Below are 15,461 nucleotides of genomic sequence, written 5' to 3'. Positions count from 1 at the left end.
TATTAAAAATTTGCAATAAAAAAAATTCTCAAGAAATATCGTGGATTGGATTCGTAGGTTAGTAGAAATTAATATTTAATAAATATGGCAAGTGTAATGTGTGAAATTGGAATTTAAAAGAGATTAGAGTTAGAGAATCACACACAAAAATTTATCCCAGTTCATCCAATTTGAGATACTCCAGTCCCCTTACAAAATGAATTGGGATGTTTTCGTCCTTCCAAATTTATTAGTTACAATTTTTTTTATTATAGTCTCTAAAATATTAAATGGGGTGTTTGGATTTCAAATGAACATAATTTTGATATGTCTTTGACGTTTCTTGCATATAATATGAACATTAAGGGGTTTGACATAATAGATTTTCAAAAATTGGACATGTCATGAATATAAAAGGGTCACAACCTTGACATTATTATGAACTTTAGGGACCAAAGACTAAAGGGGAAATTTTGGGAGCACAAAAACATCCGCTGTATTTTTATGGACTAAAATCTTATTTAACCCAACAAAAAATTGTACAATTTTTACAATAAGTTGAAAATCAATAGTCATGTTTAACGCAGAAAGAAAATGAATAAACTATTTAACCCAGCAAAGAACTAAACATTTTTCACAAGAAGAGAATGAATCGTTGTGTTTAACGCATATAAAAAATGAATGAATTGTTTAACGCTTAAACAAAGAATGAATTGAAAAACCCTAAACATACGTCCTTTTTTTTTGGATTCTTTCTTTCGTTTTCTCCCACACTCTTTCATTTTCGGCGAGTACCAGCCACGATGACGATTGTTTAGACCGGAGAAGATGATCGACAAAAAAATAAAAGTGCCAATTTTATCCCTTAAAATCTAAAAAACTGCCTTTTTTTTTTGGTCAAGCTACCATTTTTTTTTTTGGTGTTATGAAAAAACTGAAATATAATGACTAATTTCGCTTCTTTTTTTTATTGGGACCAAATTCTCCCTAAAAAAACAAGTATGGACCTGAATATCCCTTACTTTTGTAAATAATACACGTGGTAGTCAACTGTACAACTTGACTGTCCCATATGTCAAATCACAGTTCAAAAATAGAAGAAAAAAATCGGTTGGAGAAAATATTGAGAGAAGGATTAATTTATAACCGACTAAACATGATCATTTTATTATGAAGGACTAATTTAACAACTCCATATTTTGTCAAGTACTGAAATGATTCTTAACTCTTCTTTTAATTAGTTTTAATTAGGGTACACGAGAGAAGAAGACTTGAGGCCAATAAAAAAGAACAAGAAGAAGGAAGCCTCGACTTTTATGAGAGAGTTGAAAAAAAAATCAGATTATTTTTTATTTAACTTCTATTACATCATCACTCGTCATTTTTTTTCCTTAAGTTTTCGTATATGTCTTTCTTTTATGCAAGGGTTTTTGTATACGTATCTCTGAACAAAATTCAAAGAAAATTGAAACCATGACTTTGACCAACCAAGCCTGAAGGTATACGTGGAGAAAGTGAAACTTGACAAGGTTTGTTTTAAGACATGCCTTGACTTAATATATTATGGGAGATATCTTGCGATTGGAGGTAAAAACTCAACCAAATCATTAATATATCAGAACTAGTCATCATTAGTTTAAGGTAACAAATAGGACGCACGTGAATTCAGTTCACCCTATTGAGTATTGACCATGTTTTCTGGGTACATTGCATTGCATGAGATGATGAATGATCAAACACAGAATAGTCAATTTCAAAACACGTGCTCCAAAATTAAAGAAAAATCAAAGCATTTATGTTCCTAGTTTGAATTTTGACCAAATGAATAACAAAGAAAATGACGAGAACTGAACTGACAGTAGTATGGGAGTGAAGCATGGATGGCACACAAATTTTAATACCCATACTTACTTGCACTACAAGTAAAAGAAAAAAAGGTTAAACCAAAGATAAACATTTATGAAAATGTTTGTATTCATACATTAAAAATTGAAATATTTGTGTTTTTTTAAAGAATAATAACTTGATTGTAAATGCTTAAATAGTATTTAGGATATACTTGCTAGCAAGACTCAACTCGAATTCTCCGGAACGGTTCGTTTTTTTTTTTTTTTGGAAATCACGAATCACATTAAGTTCAATAACTTGGTGAATAATTGATGTTTTGTAAAAAAAATTGAGTGTCCTCAAAATAATAATGACCAGCATTTTAGAATGCAATTATATATGTCATATTTTAATAATAATATTATTATTCCTTAAAAAAAAAATTATAGCACATCACGAAGCAGTTGGATTGGTTTTGACAGGTTTGTCCTATACCAATTTCTTCAATTTTGCTTACATACAAAAACATGCGTAGACGAATGAAACCAACATAAAATAAAATATATAACATTATTGAGAAATTATATTTATACAATTATTTTGAGGCATCTTTTTCATACTTTCATTGTGTTTTTCCTCTCTCTTTCTCTATTTAATGTTTTTGTTTTAAAAGAATAAGGGGAAATAAGTTATCCTAAAAATTGTTTTAAATTATTTTACAAATATCATTTCTCAACATAATTACAAGTGCAGGAACATGGTGGCCACACATTAAGGATTTGATTGGAAGTTGAGATGATAATCATGAGAGGAGTTTGAAAGGGAAATATGGAAAAAGAGAAGCAAATAAATTCTCTATACTTATGCAGTTATAAATCATTGTATTAACCGATACAAATATTATCTCTTAATCAAAAGGTTACCATCGTTGCAATGTTGTAACAAACAAAAAAAACACGTTGTCATGTAGTTTGTATTGTTAAGTGTGGAGAATTTTTGCAAGTATGATTCAGGTATCCATCACACATAATTGTAGAAATTGGTTTTTAATTTTATAAGATTTAAATGGACGACAAACTCATCTTAAGAGTTTTAACTCTTAATAATTTTATACTATAATCAATTAAAAATCCATTATCAAATATTATCAAGTAAGTCTTTATTTTATTTAATAAAAAAATTGTAAATCTTTAGTATAACCGTTTAAAAAAAATGCTCAATTATTCCCTCCCTTCTACTTCAGAAATAAGAATTCACATTTTATTTCTCCACTCTAAAACTAAGGGTGGAAAGAGGTTTGGTCAACCCAAAAAGGCTTACAGCTTCATATATGTCGCACACATGTCATGTCGTACATTTTTTATAAATGGAGAATGTTATGACATTTATAGAAGCTTATATTTATATTTGGTTAATATGTCAAATTACATGTCTTAAAAAAGTCTTAGAGGCCTGTTAGATTTTTATTTTTATTTTTTGTTGAGAGGAGGCATGTGAGACTAAACTATTTAGTAAACATAGATAATATTTATTTTCTTACTATTATTATTATTATTATTATTATTATTATTATTATTATTATTATTATTATTATTATGTTATTAGATTTTATATTTTATATTAACTTATAAATTTGCTAATATTTCCAGTAGTTTAAGCATATCAACACACATTAAGCTTTTACATATTTAAATGTATTATTTTAAATTACAATTCAAATATGTATCATACAAAATTACATTCTCTGAAATATGTAAATCATTTTGATCCTTGATCGCTTGAGACTGTGGAGTTTGTTCCTCTCCAAACTCATAGTCGCAAGTCCGATTCTCAAAATATGTCATGTTAAATATCGAAATGAAGCATAGTCTCATTAGTATATTAATTTGTATTTACACCTAAAGATAATTACCTTACTAGCCGAATTTGACAATTATAGTTAGGCGAGGAAACTCCTTAGCCGAGTGAAGAATAAACGATGCAAGAGAAACTGAGTAAAGGACTGATGTGGGTCGTCAAATACTAAATATAAGTCTAAGACATAGTGAGACTCGATAATTACATTTACCTATGATTTGTGCTCTCCGTGCAAGTAACCATTATGAGGAATAAGGGGAAGGATATGACCTCTAATGGAGTTGCACACAAAAGATCCTTGTCAACGGATCAAGTCGAAAAGAGAAAGTTGAGGCCAAATTTGGAGTACCACGATCCTATTACCAAGTGAGTTATCATGCAAACAGCTTCAAAAATTAGTCGAATAGAGATTACGCACTACGATGTTTGGCTAATAGACAATAGTTTTACCGTAAATAATATGTTTATAAATTGCACAATTTATCCCTTTTTCTTTGTACTTCTATGTATGTATTTTATTAATGTAGTTCAAAAAATTCAAACACAATTGTACCAAACGTTTGATTAGAGAAATAAGAAACTTATAGCTTGGGGAATAAAGTTCCTCCTCAACGTTAATCATTTAAGCAAGATAATACTAGTTGAAAAAACTCCAACGATCTCAATTAATTTTAGCTTCCAACAACAATTTGGCAGTCAATTTAAGAATATGAAGTCTTTTCCCTAAAATAAATCCATAAATAAATTAAATAAATAATTATTCTTTAACTTTAATAGAATATTTGATCAAATAAGAAGAAAATTCAGTGAATAAATTAAATAATTAGTGAATAAATGAAATAATTTCATAAACTGTACATTTCTCATCTCTGCTCAGGATGCCATAAGAAAAGAAAAGAAAAAAAACCTAAAATAGAAATTTCACACAACAACTAAAGGTGACAAACAGAAGGAAGATAACGGAGACAACGGTGAAACGCTGGACATCCCCTTGACATCTCCGTCCCACAAACCAGTCCAAAAAGACGGCGTTAAAGGCATCTCTTTGAAACAACTCATATCATATTCCGTTATTTTCTCCTTTTTCACCACCGGTTTTACTTCTACCACCTCCTCTTCTTCTTCTTCACGGCACCGTTTCTTATTGCCGTCACCGGTGGTTTCCACCGCTGTGACTGCGGTCTCCGTCGCCGCGGCTGCGTTGACTTCAAGTGGAAAGTTGAGAATCGCTTTGGATCCGCGCATCCTGAAAGCGGCTGAATCGTAGGCTTTAGCAGCTTCAATAGCAGTTTCAAAAGTTCCAAGCCAAACTCTTGAACCTCGTTTGTTCGGGTCACGGATCTCGGCGGCGAACTTTCCCCATGGTCTTTGTCTAACTCCTCTGTAGTGCTGTTTCTTAACTGCTTCAGGCTTCTGGACAACCGCCTCCGGTTTTGGATCCGGTTTACTGAATTGGATCCATTCAGTTTTCTTCGGTAGAGCGATTTCTAGCGAGGGTTTTCGAGCCAGTTTAGGCTTCTTCTCTGTGGTTCGTTGAGATTGGCTAAAAGGATGAGATGATGTTAGAGCTTTAGGGCTCTCATGTTCCATCATTTGAGGTTTTGTGTCAAATTCAAACAGTGGAATTTGTGCATCTGTTTCAAGGAGGTTAGTGAAATATTGATTCATAGAGATTGAAGTGGAGGAATTGGATTCTGATTGAGATGCTGTTTGGTTGGTTTGAAATTCAAAATCAAAATCAAAATCAAAGCAAGGTGTTGAAATAGGAGATGGAAGTGGAGAAAATTCACCGAGAAGATGGAATTTGATACGTTTAAGAGCTGAAACTTCTTCAAAGTTAGCCATGAGTATTTGTATTTGTTACTTGAATTGAAATTGTTTTTAAAAGAAAATGATTAGGAAGAAGTAAAAAGTTGTTGAAGAAGAAGAAGAAGAAGAAGATAAGAAGAGAGGATGAGATTGTGTGTTGTCTAATTTGAGTGGAAAAAAGGATATATATAGAGCGGAAAATGTTGAATTAATGAGTGAGAGTGCGACTTTCAACTGTGGTTCTACGATGCTACTAGGAAGCATCCTAATTACTTTTCTTTGCAATTTGAAATTTCAATCTTCTACGATAGGGAACACCTTTGTAGTTTGCTCCTCATTTTGTCCATGTGACCATGTCTACTTCTAAATCTTGTCCATTTTGTTGTCTTTAGATGGCGGTCCTTTTTCTTTAAAAAAATAAAAATAAAAACAAATGGCGGTCCTTTTGATTAATGCATATTACTATTTTGTTCATCATGTGTTTTTGTAAATACTTTTAAAAACACACTTACTTATAGCGAAAGATGACACATTTATTCACATTTTTTTTTTGTATTTAAATGTATATGCTTATATTATAAAATATAAATTTAATTTAATTCATTTTACGTGTCTCAAAATTTAAATTTTAAATAATGGATTAGATTATTAAGAAAAAAATTGTAGAAGAAAAATGTCTAACTAAAATATGGTTAGTTTTTAAATTTTCTATTGTAATTGTTTAGGTTAAACAAGTTGAGCTAGCCTCTTAGTATAAAGTTTGATCTTATTAAGGATCTGGTCCACCACGGTTGGTCGTAAGCCTCGTCATTGAACGAGGAAGAGGGGGAGATGTTCATGCAAAAGGCACTCTGATGTCCAAGTTGTAACACCCCGTTACCCAAAAGTAATTTAATACAAAATATTCATCAGAGTAATTCATCAAACGGGCATGCTACACTACATTTCAAAATTTCTTAAATAGAAAATAAAACTATTTAATAAACCAACATCAATTTGCAGCGGAATATTTTCAACGTTAAAATTCATCATCAACATAATCCAAAGAATTAAGTTTGTTCAACAATAACAAAAGAGCTACATCAGCTTAATCCAAAATTCGATGCATAAGAATAAACATAAACATAAAGACCCCATCCCAGACGTATCAGAGTCCTAGACATTGAGCCGCCACCTACTACTCAGAATCACCTGCAAGTTACCCATAGGAAGGGCAACATTTTCAAGCAGAAGGGGTGAGATTTACAACAATAAAATATAGATATTAAAATCATCAATTGAATCTAACACCCTATTAAACATCAATACATCATCTTCAAAATCAATTCATCATAATATATACATAGATATATATTCATCATCAACATCATCATCATCATCAATATGGCAATTACAACCAACAACAAAGACTCATGCATGACATAACGACACCACTAAGACCCCTCAATAAATGCAATTATGCATGTGGTACCAAAACTGGACCGAAGCCCTCACCACTTTTGAATGGTTAAAGCATTCATCATGACCAAAGCCCTCACCGCTGTGAACAACTAGTGTTCCAGGACATGAGTCTTCCCGCTGTTATGCATATGCAATGGACCCACTTGTGTATATCTACATACAACTTGACCATGCATACATTCTCATATGACTCCGGAATAAAACGACATGTATGGTTTAGCAAACACAACATACTTCAGAACAGCACCAACAATTTGTATAATTTATTTAAGTGTAAATATACATAAATCATCACTCAACATTTAATCATACTCTCGATAAATAATATAGTCATATATAACCATTAGCACAGTCAAAAGAATCAACCAAACAATGCGTACAACTGAGTATACAAAACCCAAAAATTATGATTCAGTTCTGGGTACTTTCGCCAGGCGAAATTCAACAAAAAGGCTACTCGCCATGGCGAGCGTAAGACGAAAAGCTCCTGGGCACTTTCGCCAGGGCGAACAAAAGGCGATGGAATGGCGAACTAAGGCAGTGTTCTCGGGAAAAATTTCTGGACACATTCGCCAGGGTGAACCAATGGCGAGGGAATGGCGAAAATGGCTTCGCCAGGGCCAGTCGTGACAGTTCCAGAATCGTGAATTTTGTAGTTTTTCATTAAAAATCCCAATTTTTCCCAATCCAAACCCCAAAACAGGTTACAGTAATGTTATGTAATCCTAGAATCGCCCAGAACACAACTAAGTCTAAAATAACATGGTTCCTATACATTTCTAATTTAGAAATCAAAATCAAAAACCCATCTTTTCCCATTCTCACCAAAACCTGATAAATTCAAAACCAGAGATTAACATCTACACTACTGAAGCAAACCTCACCCTTACCTGAATTCAATTGCACAAACAAAGCTACAGCAAAAATCGATCCCCTCTTGCTCTTGTTCTCCCCTTGGCTTGGTTTTCTCTGTTTTCTTCCCAAAGGTTCAATTGTACGTACAGACAGTTTTCTGTCTTTCTAACTCTTAACTTAACTTCCTTTCTATTTCCTAACTCCCTATAACTCCCTTTAATTACACTTTATTCCCACTAAATTCAATTAAATTCTAATTAACTCCCCAATTTTCAAAATAACAATAATTCTCACATTATTTTAATAAATATCATAATAAATCATATAATAAAATATAGCACACACCAATCAACATAATTCATATTAAAATCATACAAAAGACTCTAAAATAAATTGAAAAATAATTAATAACAACTAGGGCGTTACACAAGTAAGTTTGGATGTTAGCAGGTTGCAAAGTGAGTCGGTGAAGTGATCATAAATGTGAGAGAGACCCGTATTTATAGTGATGTATTATAATGATACGCTCAGTGTGGAGCAAACATGAGAGACCCCATACTAGACGACATTAAGCCACGTCTCGGTAATTCTGAAAACCTCGCAAGGAAACTCCAAAGTCTGGCGAAGCTCGTAAAAGCCCAAAGTCACAACAACAGATGCAGTCTCTGACCTCTAAGACAGACTCCAAATAGAGAGCTTATATCAAACTACAATATGATTCCCTCAGCCTATAGCCTGGGGGGCTACTGTTTCGAACTGGCCTAAAGCCCAATCTAGCTCCCCTCAGATCCGACCTGAGTCTTTAAGAAGACGACATCATACGATAGACACACCTAAAACTCATCGGATCATAGTACAGACCAAGGGTGGCTCACGAGGTTCGGGAGTTACCCACGCCCATGCAGGCCGAGGATAACTCACCCAAGATCGAGAGTTACCCACATCACATCACATCTGAATCATTTTTCATGTCATTTGAAAAAGATAAATGAATTTGACACAAAAGAGCCGATTATGTAAATATGAAATTGATTTCAAAAATATCACAGCTTGAGTTAGTAAGAGGTCTTCCAATTTTTTGTTTGTTTGATAAAGATAGAATATGTGAAACATGTACAAGCGAAAAATAAGTTAAAAGTAGTTTTAAATCAACAGTTGTTGTTTCGACTCAAAAATCTCTCAAATTTCTTCACATAAACCTATTTGGTCCTATTAAAAACAAAAATCTAAGTAAAATACAAAATGATTTTGTGAGAGCCGTTATGAATGGCTTTTTATTGGAGGAGGAGGAGGAGGGTGGGGGTAAAGGACATTATTTATTTTGCAAGTGAAATAACGGGGGAATCAAAATTCAAAATAAAATGATTGCAATAATGAAGTAAAAATGAAAGAGAAAAAAAATGGTTCCATAGAAAGAACTAACGAATCATCTAATGCTTCAAAATGGGAGGAAAAAAAATTAGATTTTAGGATTTGCTAGATGCATTATGAATGGCGTTTCATAAGGGATGATGGGAGGGCATTATTTACTGCAAGCTTAGTGAGGTATAAAAATCTAAATTTAAAATCAAATGGTAGCAGGATGTAGTGAAGCAAATTGAGAGGAAATTTTTTTTGGTTACGTTGAAATAACTAACCAATTATTAATGTATCAAAATGAAAGGAAAAAATTTATAATTTGGATTTTTTTAGTAGTGACCGGAGTTTAAATCTAAATCTTGTATATTTTATGCATTGTTTTAATCAACTGACTTAAGCTCACGAGTAATTATAATTTGAATTTGCTTGATCTAATAAACTTTTAAAATAAGGGAAGACATACGTTTGATTTACCTAACTTTTTTTTTCCATTACTATATTATTGCACGTCACGATGCAATTGCGTTGATGTCATAGGTTTGCCTTTTCTTTTTGAGGGGTCATAGCGATAGGTTTGTCTTTTACTTATTTTCACAATTTTACTTATATACAAGAACAATAATGAACGAACCACTCCAAAATAAAATAAAAATATACAACATTATTACAAGTACTGCACGATAGAGGTGGTGTGTCACTCCTTAAGAATTTGATTGGGAGATAAGTTTAAAGGGGAATAGAGGAAAATAGAAGCAACAAAAATTTCTATAGTAGTAGGTTTTATGACACAGTCGGTTATAGATAATTCATAATTTAGTCCTTTAACTTACTTTTGGTTTTTACTTTGGTCCCTTGACTATAAAATATTTCAATTGGTCTCATAAATATTTTTTCGTTTACCGTTTTGATCCTCTCCATTAATTTTTAACATCAAATGTCTAAGGTGGTCCACCATAAACCTTATAAATTCATTTAATTTTAACCATTCGATATTTTTTTCAAAAAGAGAACCGTTTGATCATATAAGTATGTTGTATCTTACGATGAACTATCAACACCTAATTTTTCTTCTTCTTATTTCTTCTTTTTCCTTCATCAACACATTCCTTCATCAACACATTCATACTCCTTAGTCAATTTTCATATAACCCAGAAAAAAATCAAAAGATAAAATAAAATAAAATTCTCATCATCAAAATCAAATCATTTTCATCAACACATAAAACTCTCTACCATATATTTCACTTCCCTTCATCTCTCTCATCTTGTTACTGCTATTGAATTTTCTTGTTCCTGCATACATCGACAAAGAAGATTTTATGTGATTTCTGATGAGATAAAACCGCAAGTGCACAGTCTTACCGAAGTAGTATGAAAAGAGTATCGTTCCGACAGGGAGTAGTTTAATTCAATTAACCTTTGATGGTGATTAGAGGAGAAACAAGTTGTAAGTTGGGGTTTTCAACGATTGAAAGATAATAATATAAAAGGAGCCTTGGGATCATTGGTTCATCTAAATAACAAGTCCTTCGCAAACCAAACTATAAGCTTATAACTTTATGTTAGACCTAATTTCTCAAGACAGTTTCTCTTTTGTTCCTCTAGCAACCAAGCCTATTTCGCTGACTTGATTACTATTAGACTTTGGTTCCTCTAACAACCAAACCTATTTCGCTGACTTGATCATTATTAGTTCCCTTGAAGATCGAAACTATATATCTCAAAGATTGCAAAGACTATTTCGCTGCCTTTGCAATCCTTGTCTAAATTCACTTGTTCGAATATCAAAGCTCCACTTTCGTTTTATGAATTGATATTTGAGATGATGGATAAACAATTATCAAACCCTCCATTTTCGTTTCCACAGTTTGATAATGGTTGATTCATGTTAAAGCGGTGAATTTAGATAAGAAATTAGGGTTACATAAGATTAAGGCTTAGAGCTTAGCTTGATTAGGATTATGTCATTTAGACTTATCCAACAATCCTAAGACAAAGAGACTTTGTGATAAAATTCATGAAAATACTCACAGCTTTGTACAAATTCAATTCATTAAGGGTGCATTTAATTGACTAAAAACATATGATTTACCAGACAAATTTTTATTGTGTTTGAGTTAGAAATTGATCACGAGACCGAACAAAACACGTAGCAACGGATTGAATAAATACATGAATCCATGTTCCTCACTAAATCCATTTTTATTTCTTAAAAATAAAAATATAATCTCTATATTTGTTATTCAATTTTATGTTTAACTTGTATTATTCTGTTTTGTCTAACACTGTTCTACCTAATACTTTTTTCTTAAGCATGTTCCGTCTGATACTTATTATTTTGCTAATAAAAGGCATCCTAACAATTTTATTTAGAATTTAAACTCTTTGTCTCAACTCTTTTTCGATACTAGCAATCTAAAAATAAAAATATAAAATAGTCAAGTATATCCAAAGAAACATTTAGTGAATAAATGAAATCATTTCATGAATTTGTACAAATTCACATCTCTAATTTATCAGGATGCAAGGAACCTTAGAATAGAAATTTCACACAACAACTAAAGGTGACAAACAAAAGGAAGGTAACGGCGACAGCGGTGGAACGCTGACCAAACCCTTGACATCACCGTCCCATAAACCAGTCCAAAAAGACGGCGTTAACGGCATCTCTTTAAAACAGTTCATATCATATTCCGTTATTTTTTCCTTTTTCACCACCGGTTTTACTTCTACCACCTCTTCCTCTTCTTCTTCTTCTTCTTCACGGCACCGTTTCTTATTGCCTTCCACGGTGGTTTCCGCCGATGCTGCGACTGCGTTGACTTCAAGTGGAAAGTTGAGAATCGCTTTGGAGCCACGCAGCCTGAAAGCAGCTGAATCGTAGGCTTTAGCTGCTTCGATAGCAGTTTCAAAGGTTCCAAGCCAAACTCTTGAACCTCTTTTGTTCGGGTCACGGATCTCCGCGGCGAATTTTCCCCATGGTCTTTGTCTAACACCTCTGTAGTGTTGTTTCTCAGCAACTTCCGGTTTCTGAACAACCACCTCCGGTTTTGGATCAGGTTTACCGAATTGGATCCACTCAGTCTTCTTCGGTAGAGCGATTTCCAGCGATGGTTTTCGGCTCAGTTTAGGCTTCTTCTCTACTGTTCGTTGAGGTTGATTAACATGATGAGATGATGTTAGAGCTTTAGGGCTCTCATGTTCCATTAATTGAGGTTTTGTGTCAAATTCAAACAGAGGAATTTGTGTATCTGTTTCAAGGAGGTTAGTTAAATAATGATCCAAAGAGATTGATGAATCAGAAGTGGAAGAGTTTGATTCAGATTGAGATATGTTTGGGATTGTTTGAAATTCAAAATCAAAATCAAAATCAAAGCAAGGTGTTGAAATAGGAGATGGAAGTGGAGAAAATTCACCAAGAAGATGCATTTTGATGCGTTTTAGAGCTGAAGCTTCTTCAAAATTAGCCATGAGTATTTGTTACTTGAATTGAAATTGTTTTTATTAGAAAAAGTAAAAAGTTGCTGAATTATTATGAAGAGAGAAGAGAAGAGAAGAGAAGAGAAAAGAGAAGATGGTGTTTGTCTAAGTTGAGTAGAAAAAGGGTATATATAGAGAAAAGAAATGTGAATGAATAATGAGTGAGTGTGCGTCTTTCTACTGTGGCGCTACGATGATGCTACTAGGAAGCATCCTATTTCCTTTTCTTATAATTCTTCTTTCTTTGAGTTTAAGGTTTTTTCTTTTTTGTTGATAAATTCTATCTTTGCGGTTTGAATATTCTATTCCGGGAACACCCTTATAAATTTGCTCCTTATCTTGTCCATATAAACTGCATCTGGTTAATATCAACCCATTCGTCACTGTTTTGTTATTTTGTCGTTTCTCTTATCGTTTCTTTTGATTTTTGAATATTATATTGTTCATTATTGTATGACAAAATTTAATTCATCCAATTCAATCAGCAAATATTTATGAAAAAACAACCTCTAAATTTTTGTTTCATCATACTTCACTAATAGATTTAAGAGTTTAATTTCTATACACTAACAATGTAACACTATTTTACACATCCATTTAATAAAGTTTTATTATGTCGATTAATGAATTTAACAACTAATGTGTTTTGAACATTTAAATGCATGCGTGTGTAAAATTATTTTTTTGTTTACGATACATAATAATTCAATCCTAAATTTGTGAATATATATAATCGGGGCTATTTGGTCGTAAATTAATGGCTGAAACTATTTATTATTTCCTCCATATCTAATTATATGTCGTTTTGTCAAAAATATTTATCATAAATTATATGTTGATTTATAATATCAATGCAACATTAAATATTACTTTTTAGATTATACTTTCAACTATTTATTATTTTCACTTTTTTCTATTCTTTAATTTATCTTTCTTGCACCGTTAATGAAAGATAATTTTATAAAATTATTTATGTTTTCTCTTTCCCATATAGCATTAATGAAAATTATTAATTTCTGTAAAATTACCAAAATATCATTTAATTTAGGACGGAATGAGCGTAAAAACACGTGAAGTCCTATTTATCAAATCAAATTATTACATTAGTTCTTTCTATTGTGACAGCTTACCGGGTGTGTGAAGTTCTATGCATCAAAAGTTGATTTTATTATTAGTCTGATAGATGTCTTAATTTTGAGAAAGTCAAGGAATTATGAACAGGGAATCATTCTCCTAAATAAAAAAGAATAAAAATAGAGAAACGCATGAAGCCGATTTTTCCTCTAAAGCTATAACGAGCATCCGTGCACATTTACGCTAGTAAAAAAAAAAACATTTGACCACAACTAAAGGTGGGAATAAACTCAACCGAGTTCGTCTTTATATGACCTAATTAAGTTTTGTATGTCAAAAAGTTTATATCTAAATTTGAATTATAACCTTTCATAGATATATTATATAGATTTGACCTTTTAGCTGTCGTATAATTTGTTAGTCTGTTAAAAAGTCTATTTCATATTAATGTAGATAAACGAGTAATCTCATTTGTGTTTCAATACACTAATGAATTAATAAATCAACGAGAATAAACTTCATTTTAATATTTAACAAAATATTAGAGAGTTTGACTTAGGGTGCGTTTGGCCTACTTTTTCGAGGTCTAAAAGTTACTTTAAGAATAAAGTTAAAAATTAGAACTTAAAAGTGAAAGTTAAAGTTGTTTGTTATTTGTTTTTTTTTTTTAATTTTATTAATACTTTTAAGTTAAAAACTGTTTGGTAAATATTTCTAAAAGAGCTGAGATTTTACTATAAATTATCATAAATAAAATAAAATCCATTTTCTTAATATCAAACTAATGTTTTAATTGAGTACATATAATTAAATTAATACTAAATAAGAACAACATTCATAAATAAATCTAAATATATAAAATTATAATCCTAAAAGTATTTTAACCATTTGTTAAAAAAAAAAGTATTTTAACCAATTCATTTCCTTTCAAAAGAAAAAACCAATTCATTTGATCAATAGTGAGTCATTTGTTTTTCTACTCTTAGGACTTTTTATTTTTATAAAAATATTATTTATCATATTATATTATCTCTATATATTATATTTATCATAAAAATATACTGTCAAACTACCTTTTTTTTAAACACTGTCAAACTACCTATCATTAATATTTTATCTCTATATATTTACGTACAAAAAAATATTGTAAATATGTAGGTAAACAAAAAATAAAAGAACGTAACCAAAATGTTAAAAAAAAGAAGAACTTTCAACAAAATAAAATAAATAAAAGGAATCTGGTGTGGGTGATTTACACAAGAAATAATAAAATAAAATAAAAAGTGTCCCATGTGGAAATCGATGGGTGAACCACCGTTGCCTAACCTCCGTGTAAATTGTTGTAAAGTTCGTTTCTACAACTTATTTGAAAAGTCACTTCTACATAATATTCTTCTATACAATTAAGAGACTTCTTTTGATAAGAGCTTTTTTAAAATTGTGTTTGGCCCTACTTCTCCTTAAAAATAAAAAATAAGTAGAAAATAAGGAGGGCCAAACATGCTCTTAGATAACAATAGATTTAAATATGTGATGTAAATTCATAAGTTTAATTGCGAAAATAATTGAATGGTTGTTGACACAAATTTGAATTTTAACAAATCCCACAACTTCTCTAGAGAAGTTTCTTTTTGTAATTTTTTTAAGGTTAAATATGTTTTTGGTCCCTATAAATATACAAACTTTTCGTTTTAGTCCCTCTAAAATTTTTCTTCAATTTTTAGTCCCTATAAAATTTTGAGTCACTACTTTTGGTCCTT

General features: G+C 31.4%; 2 protein-coding genes across 2 annotated transcripts; both read right to left on the bottom strand.

Annotated features, from left to right (window-relative positions):
* Positions 1-4,454: 4,454 nt before the first annotated feature.
* LOC11413434 (ethylene-responsive transcription factor 6) lies at positions 4,455-5,629 on the bottom strand. Its single transcript, XM_003608615.4, has one exon. The coding sequence runs from the start codon at positions 5,506-5,508 to the stop codon at positions 4,585-4,587; it is 924 nt and encodes a 307-aa protein (XP_003608663.1). The 5' UTR covers positions 5,509-5,629; the 3' UTR covers positions 4,455-4,584.
* Positions 5,630-11,592: 5,963 nt separating this feature from the next.
* LOC11405320 (ethylene-responsive transcription factor 6) lies at positions 11,593-12,843 on the bottom strand. Its single transcript, XM_003608612.4, has one exon. It carries the CDS (start codon positions 12,616-12,618, stop codon positions 11,695-11,697), a length of 924 nt encoding a protein of 307 aa, XP_003608660.2. The 5' UTR covers positions 12,619-12,843; the 3' UTR covers positions 11,593-11,694.
* Between the last annotated feature and the right edge of the window lie 2,618 nt (positions 12,844-15,461).

This window comes from Medicago truncatula, chromosome 4 (genome assembly GCF_003473485.1).
Source record: "Medicago truncatula cultivar Jemalong A17 chromosome 4, MtrunA17r5.0-ANR, whole genome shotgun sequence".
Taxonomy (NCBI): domain Eukaryota; kingdom Viridiplantae; phylum Streptophyta; class Magnoliopsida; order Fabales; family Fabaceae; genus Medicago; species Medicago truncatula.
This window is presented reverse-complemented; position numbering and strand designations above follow the sequence as displayed.

Excerpts from the sequence above, each read along its gene's own strand:
- LOC11413434 (XM_003608615.4), bottom strand. The coding sequence starts at position 5,508 with ATGGCTAACTTTGAAGAAGTTTCAGCTCTTAAACGTATCAAATTCCAT.
- LOC11405320 (XM_003608612.4), bottom strand. The coding sequence starts at position 12,618 with ATGGCTAATTTTGAAGAAGCTTCAGCTCTAAAACGCATCAAAATGCAT.